The 23,549-nt window shown below is 32.3% G+C and overlaps 4 protein-coding genes across 7 annotated transcripts; 2 read left to right on the forward strand and 2 right to left on the reverse strand.

The window, feature by feature from the left end:
• The first annotated feature begins 6,094 nt into the window (after positions 1-6,094).
• LOC114166424 (acyl-protein thioesterase 2-like) lies at positions 6,095-10,074 on the forward strand. Of its 2 annotated transcripts, XM_028051159.1 has the most exons (10): positions 6,095-6,564; positions 6,800-6,863; positions 7,133-7,247; positions 7,897-7,933; positions 8,060-8,129; positions 8,243-8,347; positions 8,811-8,961; positions 9,051-9,133; positions 9,437-9,530; positions 9,617-10,074. In XM_028051159.1, exons 2-10 carry the CDS (start codon positions 6,833-6,835, stop codon positions 9,699-9,701), a joined length of 771 nt encoding a protein of 256 aa, XP_027906960.1. In that variant the 5' UTR covers positions 6,095-6,564; positions 6,800-6,832; the 3' UTR covers positions 9,702-10,074. The 2 variants fall into 2 exon arrangements, with proteins under 2 accessions (XP_027906960.1, XP_027906959.1); XM_028051158.1 differs by lacking the exon at positions 6,095-6,564 and having other exon boundaries at positions 6,575-6,863.
• Positions 10,075-10,142: 68 nt separating this feature from the next.
• LOC114166426 (monothiol glutaredoxin-S15, mitochondrial) lies at positions 10,143-13,389 on the reverse strand. Its single transcript, XM_028051160.1, has 6 exons — positions 13,244-13,389; positions 12,683-12,811; positions 12,487-12,586; positions 11,666-11,732; positions 10,558-10,636; positions 10,143-10,465 (listed from the first exon to the last, which is right to left on the reverse strand). The coding sequence occupies exons 1-6, from the start codon at positions 13,304-13,306 to the stop codon at positions 10,418-10,420; spliced, it is 486 nt and encodes a 161-aa protein (XP_027906961.1). The 5' UTR covers positions 13,307-13,389; the 3' UTR covers positions 10,143-10,417.
• Positions 13,390-13,464: 75 nt separating this feature from the next.
• Positions 13,465-18,424, forward strand: LOC114166423 (WD repeat-containing protein 43). 2 transcript variants are annotated; one of them, XM_028051156.1, is made up of 13 exons: positions 13,465-13,551; positions 13,955-14,113; positions 14,483-14,587; positions 14,685-14,794; positions 15,511-15,665; positions 15,759-15,847; positions 15,932-16,463; positions 16,657-16,737; positions 17,142-17,383; positions 17,492-17,574; positions 17,654-17,765; positions 17,915-17,989; positions 18,073-18,424. In XM_028051156.1, the coding sequence occupies exons 2-13, from the start codon at positions 14,021-14,023 to the stop codon at positions 18,244-18,246; spliced, it is 1,851 nt and encodes a 616-aa protein (XP_027906957.1). In that variant the 5' UTR covers positions 13,465-13,551; positions 13,955-14,020; the 3' UTR covers positions 18,247-18,424. The 2 variants fall into 2 exon arrangements, with proteins under 2 accessions (XP_027906957.1, XP_027906958.1); XM_028051157.1 differs by having other exon boundaries at positions 13,496-13,604.
• Positions 18,425-18,530: 106 nt separating this feature from the next.
• Positions 18,531-19,185, reverse strand: LOC114166427 (late embryogenesis abundant protein 1-like). 2 transcript variants are annotated; one of them, XM_028051163.1, is made up of 2 exons: positions 19,065-19,185; positions 18,531-18,949 (listed from the first exon to the last, which is right to left on the reverse strand). In XM_028051163.1, exons 1-2 carry the CDS (start codon positions 19,098-19,100, stop codon positions 18,674-18,676), a joined length of 312 nt encoding a protein of 103 aa, XP_027906964.1. In that variant the 5' UTR covers positions 19,101-19,185; the 3' UTR covers positions 18,531-18,673. The 2 variants fall into 2 exon arrangements, with proteins under 2 accessions (XP_027906964.1, XP_027906962.1); XM_028051161.1 differs by having other exon boundaries at positions 18,531-18,973.
• Between the last annotated feature and the right edge of the window lie 4,364 nt (positions 19,186-23,549).

Here is a 23,549-nt window from a genome sequence, read left to right on the forward strand (position 1 = left end):
AAATATGAATGAAGTTGGATTCCAAGTAAGCATGAAGAAATGGGAGAATTTTGAAAAATAAAATTGGAAAGTGAAGAGCAACTATAAAAAAAAGTATGGAGGAAATAACTATAACTTGGAACTTAAGTCTATGCAATTTACTTAACTTGTAATCTTCAAAACAAACTCAAAACTTAAGTCTATGCAATTTACTTAACTTGTAATCTTCAAAACAAACTCGAATGTCTCTTTTAACTACTTTGCTAATCTCTATAGTCTTTACAAAATGGCTAAATACACATAGTAATATTTTATTTTTATAACTATTTTTTCTTCTAATATTTTTAAATAAATAAATCTTCATTTTTTTTACTCACATAGAATAAATTATATTGAATTGTTAACACACATATGGTTATATTTATATAAGTTTGACAAAAATTCTGTATTTTTTTCGTTAAAGAAAGCGTTCTATATGAAAGATTAAATAAAAAATGATCAAATAAAAAATAAGAGTTTGTTTTTATATGAAAGGTTTTTATAAAAAAATTGTGTAAGAAATTTCTAATTAATTACGTTTATTTCGATAAGTCTTCATAACTTAAATATAAAATATATATTTCCTTTTAAATATCTAACAATATGAAACGTAAAATCAATACCATTTGCGTAACGAAACATGTAATTTAATTTCTTTTATAATTAGTATATAATGATTGTGTGAAATAGAAAACCTTTTACTTTAGTTGAAGAGAAATTATATTAAATTAAATTAATTCCGTTACAAGAATGCATGTAAAGAACTTGCTCTTATTATTTTCTTTCATTACAAAAAGGTTAATTGCATGTTAAGTAAATGAAGTTCTTCTACCATAACCCATAAGAATTTATTCTTAATCACACGATAAGAACAAACATAGAACTCAAAAAATAATTAAGAACTCAAGTTAAAATTTTCTAATATATAAAATTCTTACTTCTTTTTAGAAAATTAAATAAAAGGTAGAATAAATTCTATTATCATGTATAAAAAGAGTTGTTTTCTTACCTTTGGTTACTTCTTAAAGCACTCTCCCATCTCTTCTCCAACAAAATTAAAATATAAAATAATATTTTTTATATTGAAACTTGAAAGTGACCTTGGTTACGAGAAAAAAAAAAATCGTTAGCAACAACTCTTTTCTTTTATGTTACAAATAAACATTGTATGTATACAAGAGGCACTTCAATATTTTTCACACGTAATTAAATTATAAATTAACCAACAAGTTGTTATTAATAAAATAGTATGCGAAAAAATGGTAACTAGAGAGAGTTCATCTATGTTGCAGGTGACAATTGTTTCGTGGCGGAGGCTGAGTAAGTCGAGTCACAATCGAATCATGATACTTGAATTCATATGCTCTTAAGTAGAAAGAGTTGTGTCCTGACTAATAACTTTAGTTTTTGACAAAGTGGTAAGAAAACGCTCAATCCAATAATCTACAGAAGAGTTTATTATTTATTTTTTTGAGCAAGAGGTTATTGTGTACAATTGGTTTCATAAAAAAAATGATTATTAATCGATAGAAGTCCCATTAAAAAACAAAATAGTTGTGTAATTTGATACTCTTATGAGTGTGAGTGACAAAACATGCACATATACAAATCTGTGTCACATCAAATAACCCAACCTAACTCCCCTAAATATTTATAAATAAGTAGCTTCTTACCATGCTTTTAACTTTATATAGTGGGGCATATACTATACTCAATATATAATACTTTTAATCAATACAATATATATATATATATATATATATATATATATATATATTACTTTTAATATTTTGAATTGGGTTAAATATGTTTTTGGTTTCTTAATTTTTAATAAAAATTGAAAATAGTCTCTTCTCGAAACTTTAGACTAATTTAGTCCCTCAATTCTTAAAAATACGTGTATTTAGTTCTTTTAACCAAATTTTTTTCTAAGTTTATTTGACATTTTAAACGCATTTCATAATAATATTTGAGTTTTCTACATCGTTTAACTCATTTTTGCTTCAATGTTTACTTAAAAACGTGTTTAAAGTGTCAAATAAACTTAACAAAATTTGATTAAAAAGACTAAATTCATCTATTTATTAAAGATGAGAAACTAAATTGATCTAAAATTTTGAAGAAAGACTAATTTCAATTTTCACTAAAAGTTAAGGGACCAAAAATATATTTAACCTTTGAATTTTCTAGACAAGAATTTTCTAGACAATAGTATTTAAGTTTGTTCTATTATGAAGATATGATAAAGAATTTATAATTTTGTCTTATTTGTTTCAAATATGATGATAATAGAGAAGAAAAGATAAGAAAGCTAGGAGCTTATAAATAAATAATTTATAAAAATAAGATAAGACCTAATAGCCGTAAGTTCTTTGAATATTTTTTATTTTAAAATTAAAGCAGATATTAATTATCCATAAAATCGACAATATTTCCTATCACTAACATACTTAAAAAAGGGAGAGAAAAATTAGTTAGTTATACGAGTAATTTGTTAAATACTATATCACATAGAATAAGAATTGACACCCACGTCAAATTTCATAAAATGTCGTTTTTAATATTTTTTTTAGGAGTAAGCTTTATTAGTTTTTAAAAAATTAAAATAATTATCATTTGTTTATGGATTTAGAAACTTTAACGAATAATTATTTATTATATTATATAACATATCAATGAATATTTAGATCCCGTAAAAATACGTTATTCTTTTTTTTTTTGCTGAATATGTCACTGTTTAATAATTAAACTAAAGTAATAATAAAGGTATTCAATATAAAGTTCAACACTTAATATCAATAGATTCTGTAATAGACAGTGAAGAATAAAATGGAAAAGCATATGATATTTATAACAACTAAGAGGTGACTTTTATGAGTAATCCATTATTTATGGAACTTAATTTTTTTTATAATCATAATATTACTAAGTCATTTGATTTTTTTTTTTAAATTTATATATTTTAATATTGACCATTAATTATAATACCCAATGATCCACATTTAATACCACACCAAAAAAAAAACCACAAACATATCAAATGAACAGATATTTTCATGTGTGAGTTAAAAAAAAAAACACAAACGTTGATTAAATAAAAGTCATTTTTTTTTCTTTTTAAAGCACCAATTTTTAAAGTGATAATACACTTTTAAAATATTTTCAATGTAACTATTTATATGCGATTATAAGAACATTCGTTCCTTTTACTTATACATTTCAAAGCTGTGGGTTTTAAGCTTATTAATCATATATCCTCTCTAATTTTTCACACAAACACAAAATTATTATGATTGTAAGAATTTACAATATGAATTATTATATTACATTTAACACAACAAAAGTTAGGAGAAGAATATATATTATTTTATGTTGTTAAGTGACGATTAATTATTTTTAATTCAAAATAAAAAATTAATATATGTCTCGTCACTTTTTAAACTAATAAAATTAATTTCATCTTAAAAAAAATCTCATGTCAACTTTATTTCACTTGTAAAGATTCATAAGTTGTATCGTAAAATTTACTTAATACAGAATGCGCATCAACGCTGCCACATCAATTGATTCGATAGTTGAAAATTCGCACAGAAAATGAAGATAAGAAAGTCTCAATTAGTTGACATGACAACAAAAAGCACACCACTACTCTGTTTTCTGCAATTTTTTTATCTGCATTTTTTATTCTCAGACATGGTTTGCTTCAAAATTACTACTATTAATCATGCATAATGCATAATTACGTACAGAATTTTTCTGGTGTAAACATTTCATTGACATGTTACCTTGTATTGCATATTTTTTGTGTATTAATATGTAAAATAAAGTGCAAAAAACAGGGAATTCTGAGAAAAGATAGGTATGAGTGAATCTGAGTAGAATCATTTTTCTGAGGGTGGCTTTCTGATGAAAGTATATATAAAGTTCGTTTTGTCCTAACAAAGATTGAGTAATTTATTTTATCCTCATCTCATATTTAATCTATAGTTGTTGTGAGTGACAGAAAGTGAAGCTAGAAGCTACAAAAACACTTATTATGGTTCACAAATGTCTACTCAATAGATTAGCACCAGCTTCTTAGCCTAAATCATAATATATGAACATATATTATATGCCACAGGCGTAATCTGCAAGATTAAAAGATTAAACAATTAATTGAATTTGTTAATTGTTGTTTGTTAGTTCCCAAGGAGAGGGAAGTTTTTAATTTGTGCTGCTATCGTTTTCTTCCTTCATTAGTATGAGAGAATATTTTTTCCTCTGTGGATTCCAGCTTATTGCAAACCAGAGCTCTAAAATAAATGAAAATGGTCACACCCCAGTTGCACTACTTTTGGAATTTCCTCATTTTCTCTGCTTTTTAATTTGCTGCTCAATATTATGTTCCCCTGCTATGAAGATTTGCCTATTTAAGCTACTACTTACTGTTCAAGATTACTGTTTTCTTTGCTTTGGGAAGGAAAAGGGACAAAAAAATGGGGATAATTTATAGGTTGTTTGATGACAGAAAAAAGGTAACATAAGGTTAAGGTTATTAGTTCTTTTTTAAATTAAAAACTAGATTGAGATGAAAAACACATAATGGTTAAATTCTGTTTAATAATAATTCAGTTCCTAAGACAGTCTTGTCAGTAGTAAACATACCTGTACTAATTTTTAACATAACATCATTCTTCATAGTATCCACCCTCTTAAATCAACTCTGTTTGTTTCTTCAGCCAAATCATGGTGCCACACAAAGAGACAAAAATAGTGTCAACATAACTTTTTCCTAAACAGACACATATGCTTCAACTAATGCAATTATTAATTATCATTTTTTCTATTTGAAGCTATTCTTTTACTGTATTGTGAGGCCAGGGAGGAGTTTGGGGAAAAAAGGTATTCTGAGTTGTTATATTAGGGAAAACACTTAGTTTTTTGAGCTAGGAAGACATTAGGTGCTGAACCATTTATTGGCCATTCAAGTAGAATCTGCCATGTAAGTAGAATCACATTTAACTTTTTCCAAGGATGACTTGAGGAAAACACATATATTAACCTTTTCCTAACCATTTATTGGCCATCCAAGTAGAATCTTCCATGTAAGGGGGACATAATTAAACTAATTTGAGGTATAAGTCAATCATGATCAGTTTAATGTTAATCTTGCTGTTAGTGTGCTAGCACTGTCTTATACATATTAATAATTATCATTCTCATGTATGCATGTTATCAAAGTTAATAAGGGAAGAGAGAAAAAAAATTGTTGGTGGTGGTTCTTTTTCCAGAGCTTGATTAAATTAATGCATAGATTGAGAATATCAACTAGAATTGTTGATTCACAGGTTAAGACAAACGGCACCAAACAACTAACCAGTTAGGTGAAAGAAGAAGCACATATTGCAATTGAAGATTTCCATGAAAACTGCATTTTATAGGTGAACAGACATAGTGGTGTGCAATGAATGTAGTCATTGACTTATGCATAGTGTGCACATCAAATTTAACTTGCTGAGGATGGCATGGATATATGCCACTCCACTTTTTGTAATAAATTACATATTTGCTATTACTGTGAGAATCAAAGCTGCAAATATCTGCACCACTTGGGGACATGAAAAGAAAACAGAAAAGCAATATATATATATAAACCAAATAAAAGAGCTGGCCGGTGGAATGTATGATGTATGTATCCAAGTTAGAGTCAACTAAAGCCTTTTTCTATGAAACCATAGAAAAGATAAACCGAAATCTGCAACTAATAAATTATAAATGAGATTTTGTAAACAATGGCCTTGTTTTATTCCATTGTTCTTCTTGTTTGTTAATGTTGCTTCTTTTGGCTTAATGTTTAATGCGTATGCATAAACAAAAAACAGGTGAAGATTCTAGGATGTGTATTTTTTTTTCATCTAACGTGTTTAGTGTGTTGAGGAGCTTATCTATTTGTTTATTGTTTTGGCACTACTGAAGAGAAGCTATAGGCTTTGGACTTATGCAGTTGGTCATGAGTATAAAGAAACAAAAGTTTTCTTCAAGTGGGGTTTGAGCAACTAGGAGTAGTGGGAAGCAAGAAAGTAAGAGAGAGGCAAATGTAGCAAAAGGGTTACATGCTTTTTCTTGTCACTTCTAATTTGAGATCCAGGTTACTACTGAGCTTAAATGTTATGAGTTAAGAGCTAGAAAGTAGGGGAAAATACCTAGAAGCTGCGGTTCCCTTTCCAATAGCAATTCTCAGTGATTTTTATTTCTGGAATTTCTTTTAGTCTGTGATAATTTGAGGACACAAAAAGTGAAGGAAAAGAAAAAGACTTTAGTTTGAGGTTAATGGGTACCCATCAATCAATCAAGCAGGAATTGATAAACAAATATGATCTTTACAAGCACGGTTATTCTTTCTTGTTTTCAGTAATATTCTTCAGCTGCTGTTGCTGTTATCTTTATTTTCTGGCCACAGCCCACAAGCATAGATTCTCTCTATGTGCGAGTCCTCTGTCCTTGCTGTGTGCCTTAGAAATGGATGAATGTGCTTTACACTGCTTGGATTCTCTTTGCCCATAAAAGGTTTTCTGCTTTTGTCTGTCTATGCCTCTCCTTTTCATTGATGCTTTCTTAGGCGGTTCTAGGCACACTCTATTGCTGGTGTGGTGTGGTGTGAACACTACACGTACACAAGGAGGCACACACACATACACATTTTATTCCAACTCCACCTCACCCTTCTGGGTATAAAGAGGCATCACCATTCTGCATTCTTCATTGCATAACCTCATCATAGTCCCTTCACACACTTCAACAGGTGGGAGTGCTGAGAACTGTTTGTCACAGCAAGATGAGCTATGCACATTGTCATATGGGCTCTGGTTAGTTCTTTTGCTCCTCTTGATTTTCCTTATCCTTCCTCACACCTTGCATGTTGCTCCCTTAGCTCTTTCTTTCTAAAAATGCTTGTATTTGGGAAGTCATTTTTACTAGTCATGCATCTGTTTTTGTTTTTGTTTTTGTTCTAGCTTCTTGTGTTGTTTAACTGTAATCAGTGATAGTTTGCTTGATCCATTTGAAGATCATCTTTACTTTTGTGCCATATTTGAAATCTATCAACAATATTCAAAACTTTATATGCCATTTGCAGGTAGTAGAACTGGTAGGAGAGGTTTGGAGTTTGGGAAGACACATGTGGTGAGGCCAAAAGGAAAACACCAAGCCACTATAGTTTGGCTGCATGGTCTTGGTGACAATGGTTTGAGGTATGGATGTCATATCTTTAACTTCTGCTATTGTTATATGCCTCATTCACCTACAAGGCATGTGGTGTACTTTTACTAGTGTTGATTTTTCCAAAGCTTGTCCACTCTTCCTCCTCTATATTATCTCCTCATTGTTATTTTTTCTTCACCTAAATCCACTTTCTGTTTTACCATTATGATCTTTTCCTTCAGAGTTATGAGCTAAGTGTGGACAGTACATTTGATAACACTCTTCATATATAACTAAGGGATCCAAACTTGTGTTTTTAGGTGTTGTATCCTTCAGTGTTGTGTTTCTTTCAGTTGAGATTCTAAATAGAATAAATTCTGTTGGAAAAAGTTATATTTAAAGTTTGATTTGGAAGAGTATATACTAGATTCTCAATTAGGGGACCACAGGATCATTTGTTTTCTCTATTAATATGAGTAACTTGACAAGACTTTATTTAGACATAGAATATTTATATGACAGAAAAACTAACATATTACAGAATTTTTCTTTCAACTGTATTTACTGTGTTGTGACTGAAAATACCATTCAGATTTTTATCTTACAAATCTGTGTATTCCTAATTGACGTTTGCATTCTTCTCTGATTCTATTTAATGAGACAAGCATAATAAAAATCTTGAGCTTGGATTTTTTGCAGCTCATATCAGCTGCTGGAATCTCTTCCACTTCCAAATGTAAGAAATGAACTTTCCTAGTTTGCTTTTGTACGCACGTATTCTCACTTTATCCCTATAATATTCTGATGAATCTATTCTCTTGTACAAAATATATGATGTTGGTTATGATCTGATATGGTGCAGATAAAATGGATTTGCCCAACTGCTCCTACCCGCCCTGTAACAATACTTGGTGGTTTTTCCTGCACTGCATGTAATATTAAATAAACCCCTATTTTAACTTTACTCATTCTGATTATTTAATAAGCACCGTGTTACAGTAAGCCAACTCCTCTAGTTAAACATTACTTATCTAACATTGATCAGGGTTTGACATGGGAGAACTTTCAGAAGATGGTCCAGATGACTGGGAGGGTTTAGATTCCTCAGCAGCACACATTGCCAACTTGTTATTAACAGAGCCAGCTGATGGTAATTTATAAGCTGAATAACAATTAGACTCTGTTTGAATAAGTTTCTGTCATGAAATAAAAGAAGGAAAATGAATTGAGTTTCTCCTATATAAATTATATCAGTTTATAACTTCTATGAAAGCTTTCTCATATAATGTTTCCAAACACTGAGATATGCAACTTATTTTTAACTAAAAGGCAGAAACTGAAGTTTTTGGGCCTTTTTGTGTAAGATGCCAACTAATAAGTTTATGCAAACAAGACATTAAGCATTTCCCAAGTATTTTTCAATATATGAGAATAGATTTTCCTCATCTGTGACATCATTCATGTGAAAGGAAAAATGATAAAGAAATTCGTCAATCTCTAATCCGTAGGCTGTTTATTACATTTGCTCCTTTAAGCATATCCAATTTGGGATTTGTAATTGATATTTGGCAGATTAATTCATTCTAACAAGACATGGATTTTTTTTTTCTCAGTGAAAGTTGGAATTGGAGGCTTCAGTATGGGTGCTGCAGTAGCTCAATACTCTGCAACTTGTTTTGCCATGGGAAGGTATGGAAATGGCATCCCGTATCCAGTGAACTTAAGAGCAGTTGTTGGACTGAGTGGCTGGCTTCCTGGATCAATGTATGATTTCACTGACATTAAATCATGTGTATATATGTTGTTGGTCAATGTAGCCACACGCTAATGGTTGGAAACTTCTGTTTATGTAGGAGCTTAAGGAACAAAATTGAAGTGTCACATGAAGCTAGAAGGAGAGCTGCTTCATTACCTCTTTTGCTGGGCCATGGAATCAGTATGTATCCATACATCTTAGCATGTGCTTATGTGACAGTTTGCAGCATTGAATTTGGTTTTGAAAAACTGATTTTTAAGTGAAGTGAGTTATGTTTAAATATTGAACCATGTTTTGTGTATGGACTAAAAGCTTACCACTATCTTGTTTCATTGGACTAAAAGCTTGTATTGATAAATAGTTGCTGTGAATTTTTTTTCCTGATGCACGCAAAATTGTTTTGTAATCTATGCCAAGTAGAGCTTCTGCATGATTAACTATTCAAATGATGACCACTTTAACTATTCCAAATTCACCTTGTAGGTGATGATGTAGTCCTCTACAAATACGGAGAGAAATCAGCACAATCCTTAAGTTCAGCAGGGTTTCGATACATTACATTCAAATCCTATGATGGGTAAGACTTCTTTCTTGAGCAGAAATAACCCAATTTCGAATGAATCACACATCAATTAAAGTAATGATTAAACTTTTTGGGTGCAGGCTTGGTCATTATACTGTTCCAAGGGAGATGGATGAGGTCTCCAATTGGCTTAACTCAAGGCTGGGGCTTGGGGGATCCTCATGAATAACATAACATAACGAGTGGCTACATCACAAAATGGTTTTCCAGTATATATAATATGGTATTGGTATAGGAGGAATAGTCTTCTGCGTTCCTTTAGTTATGTTGCTGAGAAATAAAGACCTGAATGTGTTTACCAAGCAGTAATCTCCCTTCACATTATCACAGTACCTAGAGACAGGGTCAGTTGTACTGTTGGAAAGATTTTGTTTCAATTGTTGTAATATAGGGTACTTAGTAGTGTTATTTATCAATTTCAGAGTGTTTTTTTCTTCCTTTTGGTGGGGTTGGGTTAGTGTAAAATGCTTGCATGGACTGTTGGAGCTATAAAATCCTGTAAACTACTTAGTATATGAGTTTGTTTTCAAGTAACCAACATCTTCCATTGCACGTTGAGATCAATCCACAAGTCATGTATCAATAGGTGTTTGAGAATGGCGAAAGTTAATTCAGACACTTGATTTTTATTTTGTAACAGCCTCCAAATCCATACGCTATAAAACAGATTCAGTCCTGACTCTTATTTACTTCATATATCTTAAATTAAAGCAATGAAACCAAGAGGAAAAAGAAAAAGAAAATGGTTACAAACAACAATGTCGAAACTTCTTATTTGAATATAATCTAGAAAAAAAAAAGTTTAAAAAGTTCACATCAGTTGGCATGAAGATGTTGTAAACTACTACATCTCTTAAAACTTCACTACCTTAGGCGTGTGTTTACTTCTCGGAAGTAACATCTTTAAGCTTTTCCTTCAATTCACCAGTCTACAAGGAAATAAAATATTATTGAACAGTCTGTTACAAAAATAATACTAGCCACACGTAGAAAAAAGAAAGGCATTTAAACGGGAACAAACCTGGTGCATGTTGAGAATAATATCCGATCCACCAATAAACTCTCCCTTGATGAAAATTTGAGGAAACGTTGGCCAGTGACTGCATGGAAAGAACAAGAAGACGATGTAATACAAAATTTTTCCTTATTCATTAATTATTAAACTTTAAAAGGAAACTGGTTATTAAACTTGTAACCACCTTACATGTGGTGGTACCATGCTCAAGGACCAGTCAAATGTTAGCTCGTGTTTATCACACTAAATGGAAACCCAAAAATGAAATAAATCTACAAATACATTTCTACAATTACATCACACTAGATGCAGACATTTGATGGTCAGAGACTACAGGATTCAATGGAAGGAAACACAAATGACAACCGGTAAAACTCACAAGGTAACACTATTAAATTGCTCCAGATTCACAAAGAAAAGGAGACCAAATTTTGATTCTCAAACTCACCTTGATTTATTTCATTGGCAAGGAACTCATACATTAAATTTCATTGGCATTAAAGGGTGCGTTCTTATTTCATTCTACTTTAAACTTTTTATTTATCATAAACAGTAATTGTAAAACCCTTCAATTCACCTTCATATTCAGAAGGTTTTTTACTAGTTACAATGATACAATATTCTTTGGTTTCCTAAGGAATAATATCACCCTTTATATTAATGATCGAATGATCAAATATTAATGCTCAAAAATAGCACAATCTCTACTATATTACAAAAAATAAAGAGAGGACAAAGAAAGGAAACAAACAATAAATTTAGCCCAACAAGTAATGCAACAAAATTTGAGAATAGGTTAGGGAGAAAGAATCAATATAAAGAAAAGACTAGCATGAAAACCTTGGTTTACTGTTCCTTGCACATTTACATTCTTGAATTTACTTTCTGAATTCAGTTTTACAGATTTCTCATCATGTTAGCTTAGGTAGTTAAAAATTTGGTTACCACATAGATTAATCTCTGCACAGTTTTTTACATATGCACTGTTTCTTAGGTTTGATTCTTTGTTAGTAATACAATTCTAGAAGACTGATGTTGTTCCCAGTCATATATGCAATATGTTAGGAAGCAGAGAGTAATAATAGTCATATAAGATCAACAAGCATGAAGTTACCTAAAGGCTTTTACAGCATTTTTTAGCTCAACATCCTCCAAAATGTTTCTTGCGCTTATAGGAACATCTGCAGGAGCAAAATAATGATATTAGTAATTTACAGAACAGTTATCAAGTCATGTGAATTCACCTCGTAACAAACTACTTTTAAAACTTCACCGGGGAGAAAGAAAAGAACAAAAGTATCAGCAAGCAGAAAATATAGTATAAGCATATATATCATTTTAATTAAATTCCAGAGAAGCAGATATACAGATAGAGCCCAAATATGATCTTAAATTGCTTAATTCTTCCATTGCTTTTTTTTTTTTCTTTTTTCCTACAGTGTGTAAAAGAGTTTCCATCTGAATTATGGTATTGAATTCTAAATGATAGCATTAAACTAAATTAGAGAGTAAACTATGGAGCACAGGAATACAGCAACAGACTGGCCCCTGTAAAGTCATCTGCCATCTTGCTTTATTAGAAACGCAACGTCATCCAAGTTGAGAATAGACTTCGTTTATAGGTTGAATTTCTTGATGCTAAAGTCGCATAATTTTAAGGCTTTTCAAACATTAACATAGAAACTGTCCATCCACACCAAGAATCTCCCAAGAAAAACAAGCCCTTGTCTGTGCTGTATCACGCTCCTTTTTAATATATAACTTTTTGTATTTGTAGTGTCATATAATACAACTAATTAAACATTATAAAACTGGTTATCATACTGAAAAACACTATTTTTTAACATGGGGAAACAGAGTACTTCCTCCATAAAGAGACAACTACAGAGCATACAGCTGTTATAGTGCACAACATATAGTTTTAGTAGTACTTACCATAATGTTTCAAAACTCTAACAGCAAGTGAACTAAAACCGCACTGTGGCATATCAGGCACACCTTTCATGTAAAGCATAACAGGGTTATCCTTGACATCCTGCACATATTAATCGGTGACCAAAATTTCAAGCTACAGATCACTCAACATCGTTGGAAAAAAATTGGGAAAAAGATTGATTGATATATCCAGTACCTGCTCAATAACATTTGCCAAAGAAATGCCAGAATCCTCAAGCTTATTAGCTGGCTTGAAGTCATCATGCGTGTCAGAATCATTTGATACAGAAGTTGAGTATCTTGTGCAATAAAGCAACCCATTTAACTGTCACCACGTTAAAGGAGGCAAGTTACAGAAACAAAATTACAACATGGAGTTTGACAATTTCAATGACTAACCAACAACTGTTGGCACTGATTTTTATTTTTTTTTCATACATAATGCAATTTTATATATACAGCACCATCTCCAAAATTTTGGGCAACTCAAAAGCCGATAATGAAGCAGGCTTACATAATCATAAAGGCAACCTAAGCAAGATTATTAACCAGGTTAAATGGAGAAGGAAAAATGACCAAAATTGATTCAAAATAATAAATAAACAAATAAACAACCAAAGATCTAGAAAACAAGCGATGCCCATTACATAAGGCTGCGTAAAGAATGCAACTTTTCTATAATTCGCACAAAATAGATGCGAAAAATAGACTACGTAACGATTAATCGTGCATACGAGATAAGGGCTGAAGATCTTACGGGCCTGCCGAAAGAACGATTTGCGAGTCCCTTGAAGAACATGTTTGACAAGGATGTCGCCATTTGAATGAACCCACGAACAAAAACCTGAATGCTCCCGAACACTGCAATTGCCTTTTGAATGCCGTGTAGTTAAAAAATTTAAGAATTAAAAAATAAAAATAGAAAGTTATAAACTAGTGCTTTGAAAGGTCAAAAATGCCCCTGCATATATTACTTGTTCCAAAACCCAGAACCTAAAACCCTTTTTCTTTCTTCCTCGGGTATTCATTCCGCAGCCTCTTGCCTGAAAACGCCTTCTATCAGAAGTATTCTCCTTTGATCGATTTCCCCCTTACATATTTTCGTTCAGTTTGCTTAGGTTTTATGTTTCGTCCTTTCCTTCACTTTCTCTTTTGTAATTATTAATTTTCCGTCAAATTTTTCTGCCTCATTTTCGTGCTGTTCTCCTCAGAGTTAAACCCCGTTGATTACTAATATGTTGTGTGCAAACATAAGTTTTTTCCTTTTTTTTTTCAAAATGCTGCTTCAATATGTGGAACTTGTAAAGTTCTGTGATTTATTGGATTAGCTTCACCACTTTGCTCTGGTGTTGGAATTTCGGTTATTTGTGTTTGTTATGCGACGATTGAGCGGCCCAGTTAGTCTAATGATTTTCTATGACTGCAAAGTTGTTATCTTTATGTAGTGCTGACTGGCTTTATGATATAGGTGCTGTTGCTCATTCACTGTTTACGTGCCTCTACATAGTTGTCTCCTTGTAAGAAGCTCAGTGAAATGGGGAAGGGAGAAGCAAAGAAACATGTTCTCACTGCTTTCACTCCTAAGGGGGACTATGCTGCTATTTTGTCTGCCAAAGGGACGGCCAAAGTAAATTCATCTTTTCCCCCCTCTTTAAATATGATATTTGTTAGTAATTTTGCTAAACTATTCCCAGATAAATTTCTAAGGTTCCCTCTTGGGCACTAACTGTGGATGGTTTTGAATTGCAATTTGTGTTACCATATCAGATTGCCTTTACTTCGAATTTATGATCCTTATATTATTATTATTAACTTACTCTGGAAGTATATTTCCTATGAGTGTTTCCTTTTGCATTTGCTAAAATTGTTTTTTCTAAATGGTCCCGATGGTATCTGTGGATGACATTTTCGATTTTTGGTGTGGTAGAATGGTGTTAAATTGTCAACTTGCACTGGATGTTTTGTTTGTAACAGAAAACCATGCTATAATTTTCAGATTTGGAACACAAGCACTGGACATTTGTTAGCAGAGTGGAAGCCATCAGATGGAGATAATGATCTTCGTTATTCTTGTATTGCATCAAGTTACATAGGAAAAAAGGTAGTATGAGCTTTTGGAAAAGTCTTTTAATCACTAGTGCTTTTTTCACTAGAATCATACATTTTACCCTGATGTGGATTGCGCTATTTTGTAATAGTTTAGAAAAGAACAGGGAACCTTCTTATTAGCCCTTGGCACAATCGATGGAAGAGTTCTTGCTGTTGATGTTTCCACTGGTGAGAGAAAGTTGATTACCAGCTATCCCGGGTATTACTGTCATTTCATTTTTCTTTTTGCCATGTTAATTATAAATTTTCCTCTCTTTTTTTCTTTCCTGTCCCCTTATGAAAATTAATTTACAAAGAATAGGGACCAAATCTTAAATGTTTGGTCCCTGTATACGAGACTTGGACTCACATATCATTGGTTTATTTATTGTTTAGTCATTCTGCTTTATGTTGATGAATGTTGGGATTTAAAGAAAAGAAAGGAGTAGAAGCATAAATGAATATGTTCCCATGTGGAGAAATATCGATATGACCACCTAGTTATAGTAGTTTGGACATGTGCAAAGGACATTGGAAGCACTAGATCACATGGTTTTGCACCATTTGTAAAAGGGTTGAGAGACCAAAGATGACATTTAAGGAAATTATTATGATGGATAATACCTTTGAGAATTTGGCTTTATACCGAGTCTCATGAAGCAGCGTAACACCATCTAGTGGGATAAAGCTAATGTTTTTGTTGTTCATTCGCTTAAGTATAAATAAATATTTGTGTTTTTTTATGTTGGTCTATGGTGTATAGGAATCTACATTTAATATACAGATTATGTACTTCTTTCTCAAATTGAAAACTGTATAATGCCTTGACATTATCCTGTCATGTGAACATCCATATATTATTTTTATGCTTTCAAGTGAGACTAAGATGGTAGTTTATATTAATCTGTTGTAATAATTGTTCTCATCATCGTACAGGGAGATCTGTGGACTTTCATTTGCAAATAAAGGTCGTGTTCTTCGCATTGTTGGACGAAATGGGATGGCATATGAGGTTAATTCAGAAACAGGACAGCTTTTAAAGGAATTTAAAGTCTCAAAAAAGTCTATCACTTCTCTGGCTTTCTCACATGGTGAGTTCTTTTATTCCATTGGGAGCTTGGTCCATTATAATCATTATTCTTCTTGCATGACATTTGACACTTGTAATTTTACTTATTTTCCAGATGAAAAATATTTAGCTATTGTGAGCTCTAAAATACGGGTTATAAGCTGGGAAATTGGGAAAGAGGTTCTGAAGTTCCCCAATGATTTGGTAATCTTCATTACTTATTCTGGATATGAATATTTGTTTTTACAAGTACAAGCATCCTCATGCTTTACTTTTATTCTTCAACAGGAAAATGTACAGCACATTTCTATATCCAATGATGCCAAAAATTTAGTTGCATCAGATTTTGAGGGTAAACATCTTCATGTTTGGAAATGTGATTTAAGTTCAGGAAATGTAAGTAGAGGTCCTACACTTCCCATAAGGCATCCTCCGGTAGCTTTGGACTGCCGTTGTGGTTACAATAAAGAAGAAGTTACCGTTCTTTTGGCAGTTAGTGGTAGAGGTTCTGCTTATATTTGGAATTTGAATGCTTTCTCCGAAGATCAGATACAACCAACTAAACTAACCACAAAGACCAAAATAGTTGAAACAGACAAGGAAAATGGGGGAAGTTCAAAGAAAAGGCAAACCTCAATTATTGCATCCAGATTACAACCTATAGAGGAAGACAAACAAGTTAAAGCTCTTGTGACTTATTGCTCTGTAGATCATCCTCAGTTTAGTGTCGTAAATATTAACAATTCAGGGGAGACTATAGTATTAAATGTAGAAGATGAGACTGATTCTGTTCATCAGCATGATAGTCCTTCCAGCAAAGGTATGATAAACCCATTATGTTTTTAATTTTTCTTACACTGTCCTTGTTGCTTCATTTTCTTTAAATTCTAGGTGATTCTAATTCTGTGTTGCTAGAATTACTAAATCTTAAATACCAACTTTGTCTGTGCCTATATGTTCTTCTAACTTTTGAAACTCCTATATATGTTGCCCTAACTTGGAACTGGAAGCAGCAATACCAACGGAAAGCAAGAAAACTAAAAAAAGGCAAGCACCATCTGATCCTGATGTTACGACTGACGTGGTGGATTTAGGTAAGAACCGTAATATTTCAAGTTGTTACTCAGCATGAGTAACATGTTATTGGATCTTATTTTCTAGGCCGTGCACCCTTTGAAATTGAGAGCTTATTTTTATACACGGTTTTTTTTTTTCCTGAATTTTGTGAAGTACCTTTCTTTTGTTGTACTTATGATTTGCATGACATGATTCTGAACTAAAAAGGGTATCTTTTTATAACAAATTTCCCGCTGACATGTAAGATGTTTGAATTTCCTTAAATTCGTGTTCAGGTCTAATAGTCTTACTAAAACCATTCACTGATGGATTTATGTAAATTTACTCTTTGGCATGATGAACCATAGAACCACCAATTCTTAGAAGTGTGTATTCTGTATTTAAGAATTGATTGGTATTTCTTGTACCACGTTTAATGTAGATCAACATGAGGCTGCAAAAGGAGTTCTCCTTGATAATGATTTGGATGAGCCAACAATGGGAGAGAAACTTGCTAGTCTAAGTTTACTGGAAGAGAACAAATTCAAGAGTGACAAAGAACAAGAAGATTCTGTCTCAGTAAAGCCTCCAAGTGCAGACTCTGTACATGTTTTGATTAAGCAAGCATTAAATGCTGATGATCGCACCCTTTTGCTAGATTGCTTGTATACGCAAGATGAGAAGGTTGTCTTTCTCTTCTATTTCTATTGGAGTTTATGTATACTTGAATGGATGTTCTTCACTTGCTCAGTTTATTAAGAGCTATGCTTGATGCAACAACTCCTTTTGCAGGTTATTAGAAAGTCAATTGCTCAGTTGAACCCATCCAACGTCCTCAAACTTCTATACTCCCTCATATCCATTATTGAATCTAGGTAATGTACATTTTAGCTATGAGCTTTTGTACTGACTCCTGATTAATTCTAAATAAATGTTACTTTTCTTTTGCTTTAGAGGTGCAATCTTGGCTTGTGCGCTTCCGTGGTTGAAGTATCTACTTCTACAGCATGCTAGCGGAATATTGTCCCAGGAATCTTCATTGAAAGCTTTGAACTCTTTGTATCAAGTGAGTTCAGTGTGGTGAATCCACTCAATAAGCACTTAATATGTCACTTAATAAGCACTTAATAGGACATGCTTGTAGGAGAACATTTAAATGTTGATAATGTTTGCACCAATGGCTCTTTCCTTATTTGATTCTTTTTGTGTGTGCAGCTGATTGAGTCTAGAGTCTCCACTTTTAAATCTGCCATCCAACTCTCAAGTTGCTTAGACATTCTTTACTCAGGGGTAAGCCTCTTTCATCTGTTTGCAAGTACTTAGCAAAATTTGGGATCAACCTGTGTTTATTATTAGTGTCTTCTTTGGAACAGGTTATTGATGAGGAGGACGATGAAGATGAAATAGTTCCAGTTATCTTTGAGGACAAGGATAGCAGTGAAGAAGAATCTGATGAAGAGGCCATGGAAACTGGCCAAGATATCACCGATGAAGAAGAATCAGAACAAGAACTTGATGGTGCAAGTGAAATGATGGAAGAAGATTGATAGTGTCTTTTTGTTCTTCTCAAAACTTGTCTAAGGCACAAGTGTTGTATGCATTTGCTTAGGCACATACTAATACTCACAATTTTGAAATGTTCTACACAATGTCACAGACTTCCATTTTTGAAGTGAAAAGATGTTCTATTGGTTTATTTTGAGATAATTTTTTGGGTCCCTCAAATCCATTCTTTCTACATTTTTTTCCTAGATGATTTGTTAATGATATGATTTTATCATTGATCAAGGTCATGAAACTCAGTAATTTATGAAGGCTTCATAAAAATGAATTCATATAAAAACACCCAATAAAATAGCAATAGCTGAAGAAAACTCAAGCCATAAGAAACATTTTAATCACATGTTCAAAACAAAAGAATCTATGTTCATACGATGAAAGATTCTCAGTGTCATAAACTATATTCAAGAAAGTTTATTCTCTGCGATGCTGGGTTGGGTAGTAATAGTACTCTTCATCTTCATCATCGTTCTGTGGGGCCATACCAAAGCTGTTCTTCACACTCTCAGAAACACCATGCGCCATTTCTTTGACCTTTTTCCCAGTTTGCTGCAAGAACCCACCGGTACCAGTGTTCTCCTTTCCATACTGGGCCCATTCCTTCATACACCGGCCCATCTCAGAGGCCCGTTCTTTACTTTCATCATTCTCCTCTTGGGCCTTTTCCTTTGCAGCTTGGTTCTTCTTCTCCTGATCCATGATAGTTAAATCACTCTTTATACGTATAAATAAGAACAAGACATTGTTAAGAAGAATGAAAAGGTTTAAGGTTGCATGAAATACCATATAATACATAGTTGTTTACCTGAGTTTGAGCACTGGTCTCATCATGAGATGCCATTTTTACTCTTCAAAATTACTCATCACTCTTTGCATCTAACCATATGCTATATATATATATATATATATATAAATATATAATACAAAGGTCTGAATTGCGTTCGATGCTGAATTTATTTATACTATTTCATGGATATTTTTGTCACCACCACGTGTCTAATTTAGCAACACGTGTCCAACACGTGTCAAATGTTAATCAACTATTTGCTTTTCAAATTTAAATGGTAAAAACTACATAATATGTTGTTGCTACTATAATTTTCAATTTCAATGGAGTTCAGTTCAACTTAATTTTTTAATTGAAATTCAAATCCACATTAACTAAAATTTGAAGAAGTACTAGAATGTTGTTAACTGTGAATAAATTATTACAAATTCATTGGAAATGACCTCTGTTCGTAACTGAATACTGGTCATGTTGTACTAAAAGTTTTCTCACTAATAAAAACTCCTAGGATTTTGAAATTGCATATAATTGAACCATTTTTTTTTTTTGTATAATTTTTTTAAAGCACTCAAAATTTAGCAATCACATAATTAGATAATTAAGTTAGTCATCAAGTAGAAAGAATTTGTTTAGTTACACAAAATTCCAATTTTTAATTTTATTTTCGTGATTATACATAAGAAAATATTATTAGATGATTAAGTAAATCTACTAGTAGAAAGAGTTTGAATAGTTATGTAAAAGTGAAGATAGTAACATAGAAACTTCATACAACAATAGTTTTGTAGTGAGTATAATTTACTGTGTGTTCAACAGGGACCACTAGGATTCTTTGATGCACACTATTTTTTGTCTATTGAGAAATTTGGCTATGCATGGATGAATGTTGATATTCGAAACTCTGCCTTAGGACCTTCGACTCCACCTTTTCCAACTCTTTTGTTCAGAATAGTACCTTAAACCAGAAGTGTGTATCAGAGAATAATTTGCAATTGTTGAGGTGAAGTTGCTATGTTGCTTGCATAAGTAACATTTCTCACTCTTTCATCTCTCAGTTAACTCAATTGTCAGCTATGAAGTCGGGAATAGACGTGTCCCGTGTCAGACACGTATCAGATATGGACACTCGTATGACACTCGTACAACACGTATGAGTAAAGTGTCCAATTTGAAAAAAAAAAAAATTGTCTTTAACATGATTTTGACATGACTCCAACACAATATTAATAATTATAAATTCAATAATTTTCTAAAAAATCCATAAATTTGTAAATTTATTACATAAATTTCTATTACGATTATAAAATTAAGGAAAAAGTATTATATGATCACTACTTTTCACTTTTTTTATATTAGATAAATAAATTAGATTCATTTCTATGTTAATTGACAATGTGTTAGTTGAAAGTATAAAAATAATATGTATATACATGTCATGTCATGTGTCCTATGTTTTTTAATTTGACCCGTATCTCCATGTCTGTGTCCGTGTCGTATCTGTGTCCGTGTCCGTATCCAGACTTCATAGATTATCAGACTACTAGGTGACATTAACCTTGTGAAATCTGAGTGCCTTATAACAAATCTTTATACGAGAGTGTTACAAATCTTACATCGACTAGAAATAAAATAGATTCACAGTCTATAAGTAGATACAAATATAATTTTACAAACTGATCTTGAGTAAAATTTAAAATTTTGAAAATAAATTTTTTTTACGCCAGTTCTCGTAACCTGTATTTGGATAGCAAACAATAGAGTTCAAGAAGCTATTTTTGATTGGTGTACGAGTGTCTTAACGTGTATGTATGCAACAGAACTAATGCTAAGAGAAGGATTTAACATTACAGGACAAGAAATAAATTTATCAGTGTGATTTGTTCAGAAGGAACATGCAGTTTAACCAAATCATCGTTTTATGTTTTTAATAAATTTCAAACCATAATATGCTAGAGTACACACACTACTAGCATACCTCAACTAAAGAACAGGGTGGATAAAACTTTCAATAATTTCATGAACAATAATACGATGTACTTGCATTTCATATCAGTGTATATCTTTTAAAGGGCACACTTTTAGAATAGGGAAGTACAAAGGGTTACTTGATATCGATAAAAAACAGATTTTTTTAATGAAATATTCCTTCCATTCCTCTGCATAGAAGTCATATACAATTAATTAATTAATTAATTATCAATAGATTTAGTGTGCTTAGCTGTTACGTTACCTATAACACAAAACCATGTGATATATAGGCCTTTTGCTAGAGTCTGTCTTTGATTTTTTTAAGAAGAGAAAAAACTAAACTTAATTTCTGTATAAGTTAAAAAAAAATTGAAAAAGCTGGTGGAAACTTCATCATAAGTAATGTTCAATGAACAGAAGAACACTTTAACAAAACAGGAAAGAAAGTGATAGAGGCAAAAACAAAGTGAGAGAGAAAAAAAAAAGCAGACATCATGCCATAACATATTATATTATAGGAATACAGAAAACTAAGGATAAATAGATATTCTTAGTACTCAGCTCTCAGCACTCAGTAGTAGGAGTATGTCTTGTAGGTGTCATTAATTGTAGGTCAAGTGGATCGAGTCATAATGAAATTGTGGTGCTTGGAATGTTACGGTGTTAAATAAGAAAAGTTATGTCTTAACTAATAACTATAACTTTTGATCTAGTGGTAAGCACCGGATAAATCGTATCTGTAGTAATAATAATGAGTAGTAAACATGGAAGTATTTACATCTTTGCTTGGGAAAAGTACGCACACAATCACAATCACAGATAGCAGAATACAAATGATGTGGTCGTGGTCTTGCATGGAAACGATTCCCAAGGAGAATCGAATCAGCCCACTTCCCTTCCTCTTTATTCTTCTTTACAGTTTGCCTCTACTTCCCTTTACCCTTCCCCAAGAGAATGGAGGCCAGATCTTGGCTCATTCATTCTCACCATTCAAGAGAGAGAGAGAGAGAGATTATAGGCACATACATATACATTGAGATAAAGCTGAGGTTTGTGTGAGAGAGAGAAAACTAAAAAAGAAACAAACAAAGAAAGAATAAAATAGTTCAGCAGCAGCCGCAGCAGTGCTTCAACCAAAGAATAGAAAAAGAATGCAAAAGATGGTCAAAATGAAACCTCGAAGACTTGTTATTCCATCATAAGCATTCACCTATCTTTATTGAAACTCTCCATTTCCCTTTTCTTTTCTCTTTTCCCATTTGTTTAATCTCCTTGTCTCTTTCCCTACCTTTCAAACTTATACTCACTAACCACCTTCTTCACTTCCACTAATATCTTCTAATATCTTGTAATATGTATAAATGATTATCCTTTTGTGTACATTTTAGACATGGCCTTATAACAGTACCAGAATGTTGTTTCAGTTTTCTTCTTGTTTTTCAAAATCTTGAGATACATTACATACTAATACTAATGATAATTGAATTGTATTGTATTGTATTATATTATATTGTATTGTATCACTAACCTTTTTTGTAACTTCTCATGGCCCTTTTAAGAGAGAATAAAAGAATATTCAAATGAATTGTAAAGCAGAAACTATTTTAGAAACATAAACATATTGACTGTCAAAAATTGTGTTGATTCCCAGAGAGTAATGGACATGAAAGAGACTTGGATCCCCTCGTGGATGTTATTGGGATAATTAGTGGGCCGGTTCATATGATTTAATGTACGAATATTCATTACATGGTGGCAAATGCTGACTTGGATTCCACATTGTCCAATCAGAGCCTGCCAACTTTCTTTTCTTTCTTTCTTTTTTTGGCTCCTCCAAACTACTGTTTATTGTGTGCTTGGATTCTGTTTGTGGGGCTGTACAATTCTAATTTGATTCATGTAACCAAATACTGTGGTCAAAGGGACTTTCTAGGGTTCATGGTTTATTTGATTGATGAGATCTTTTGGACACTGTCTGTTGTGCTATTAGGTTACATCCTCTTTCTGTGGGTCTTCAGTTTGTTTGACTTAGCTATCTTGCTAGTAGCTGCTATAGTATACAACATGAGAAAGTGTTTGCTAATTTTGTGTTATGCTATCCTAATACATCAAATACCATATTCTAGTACCAAACTTCATAAATAGTACTACCAAATAGCCTTTTGTATTTCATGTTTTTTTCAGAATTTCTAAGTTTAGCTACACTAGCTCAAAGCAATTAGGATCCATGTTCATGAAACAGAAACCAACTAGTTCTGATGTACATGTTTTCATTATTACAACCAATGTAAAAAATGAGAGAATAAAAGCAGCTAGTTGAGTTCAAACTAGCACTGTCAAGTATGAACCCTCTATTCTGATTTTGGAGTTGAAGGAGAAATGATTATCCTACATGCACTTTGCATCCATTACCGTACTCATTAAAAACTAAACCAAAATGAAATTGTAGCCCACTTCCAAAGTAAATGTTCAAAATTCAAAGTGTGCTCTCTTTGGAATTGTAGCACGAATTTCCTTTATCTCTTTTCCCTCCTT

The sequence above is a fragment of the Vigna unguiculata genome, chromosome 10, assembly GCF_004118075.2.
Source record: "Vigna unguiculata cultivar IT97K-499-35 chromosome 10, ASM411807v1, whole genome shotgun sequence".
NCBI classification, from domain to species: Eukaryota; Viridiplantae; Streptophyta; class Magnoliopsida; order Fabales; family Fabaceae; genus Vigna; species Vigna unguiculata.

Coding starts and splice junctions, on each gene's coding strand:
- LOC114166426 (XM_028051160.1), bottom strand. CDS start 13,306: ATGGCGACATCCTTGTCAAACATGTTCTTCAAGGGACTCGCAAATCGT. Junction 12,587..12,682: donor TGGCAAATGTTATTGAGCAG/GTACTGGATATA, acceptor TAATATGTGCAG/GATGTCAAGGATAACCCTGT. Junction 11,733..12,486: donor TAGAGTTTTGAAACATTATG/GTAAGTACTACT, acceptor TTGCTCCTGCAG/ATGTTCCTATAAGCGCAAGA.
- LOC114166424 (XM_028051159.1), top strand. CDS start 6,833: ATGAGCTATGCACATTGTCATATGGGCTCTG. Junction 7,248..7,896: donor CTTGGTGACAATGGTTTGAG/GTATGGATGTCA, acceptor GATTTTTTGCAG/CTCATATCAGCTGCTGGAAT. Junction 8,130..8,242: donor TGGTTTTTCCTGCACTGCAT/GTAATATTAAAT, acceptor AACATTGATCAG/GGTTTGACATGGGAGAACTT.
- LOC114166427 (XM_028051161.1), bottom strand. CDS start 19,100: ATGGCATCTCATGATGAGACCAGTGCTCAAACTCAG. Junction 18,974..19,064: donor AGACCAGTGCTCAAACTCAG/GTAAACAACTAT, acceptor ATACGTATAAAG/AGTGATTTAACTATCATGGA.
- LOC114166423 (XM_028051156.1), top strand. CDS start 14,021: ATGGGGAAGGGAGAAGCAAAGAAACATGTTCTCACTGCTTTCACTCCT. Junction 14,588..14,684: donor CAAGTTACATAGGAAAAAAG/GTAGTATGAGCT, acceptor ATTTTGTAATAG/TTTAGAAAAGAACAGGGAAC. Junction 15,848..15,931: donor TGAAGTTCCCCAATGATTTG/GTAATCTTCATT, acceptor ATTCTTCAACAG/GAAAATGTACAGCACATTTC.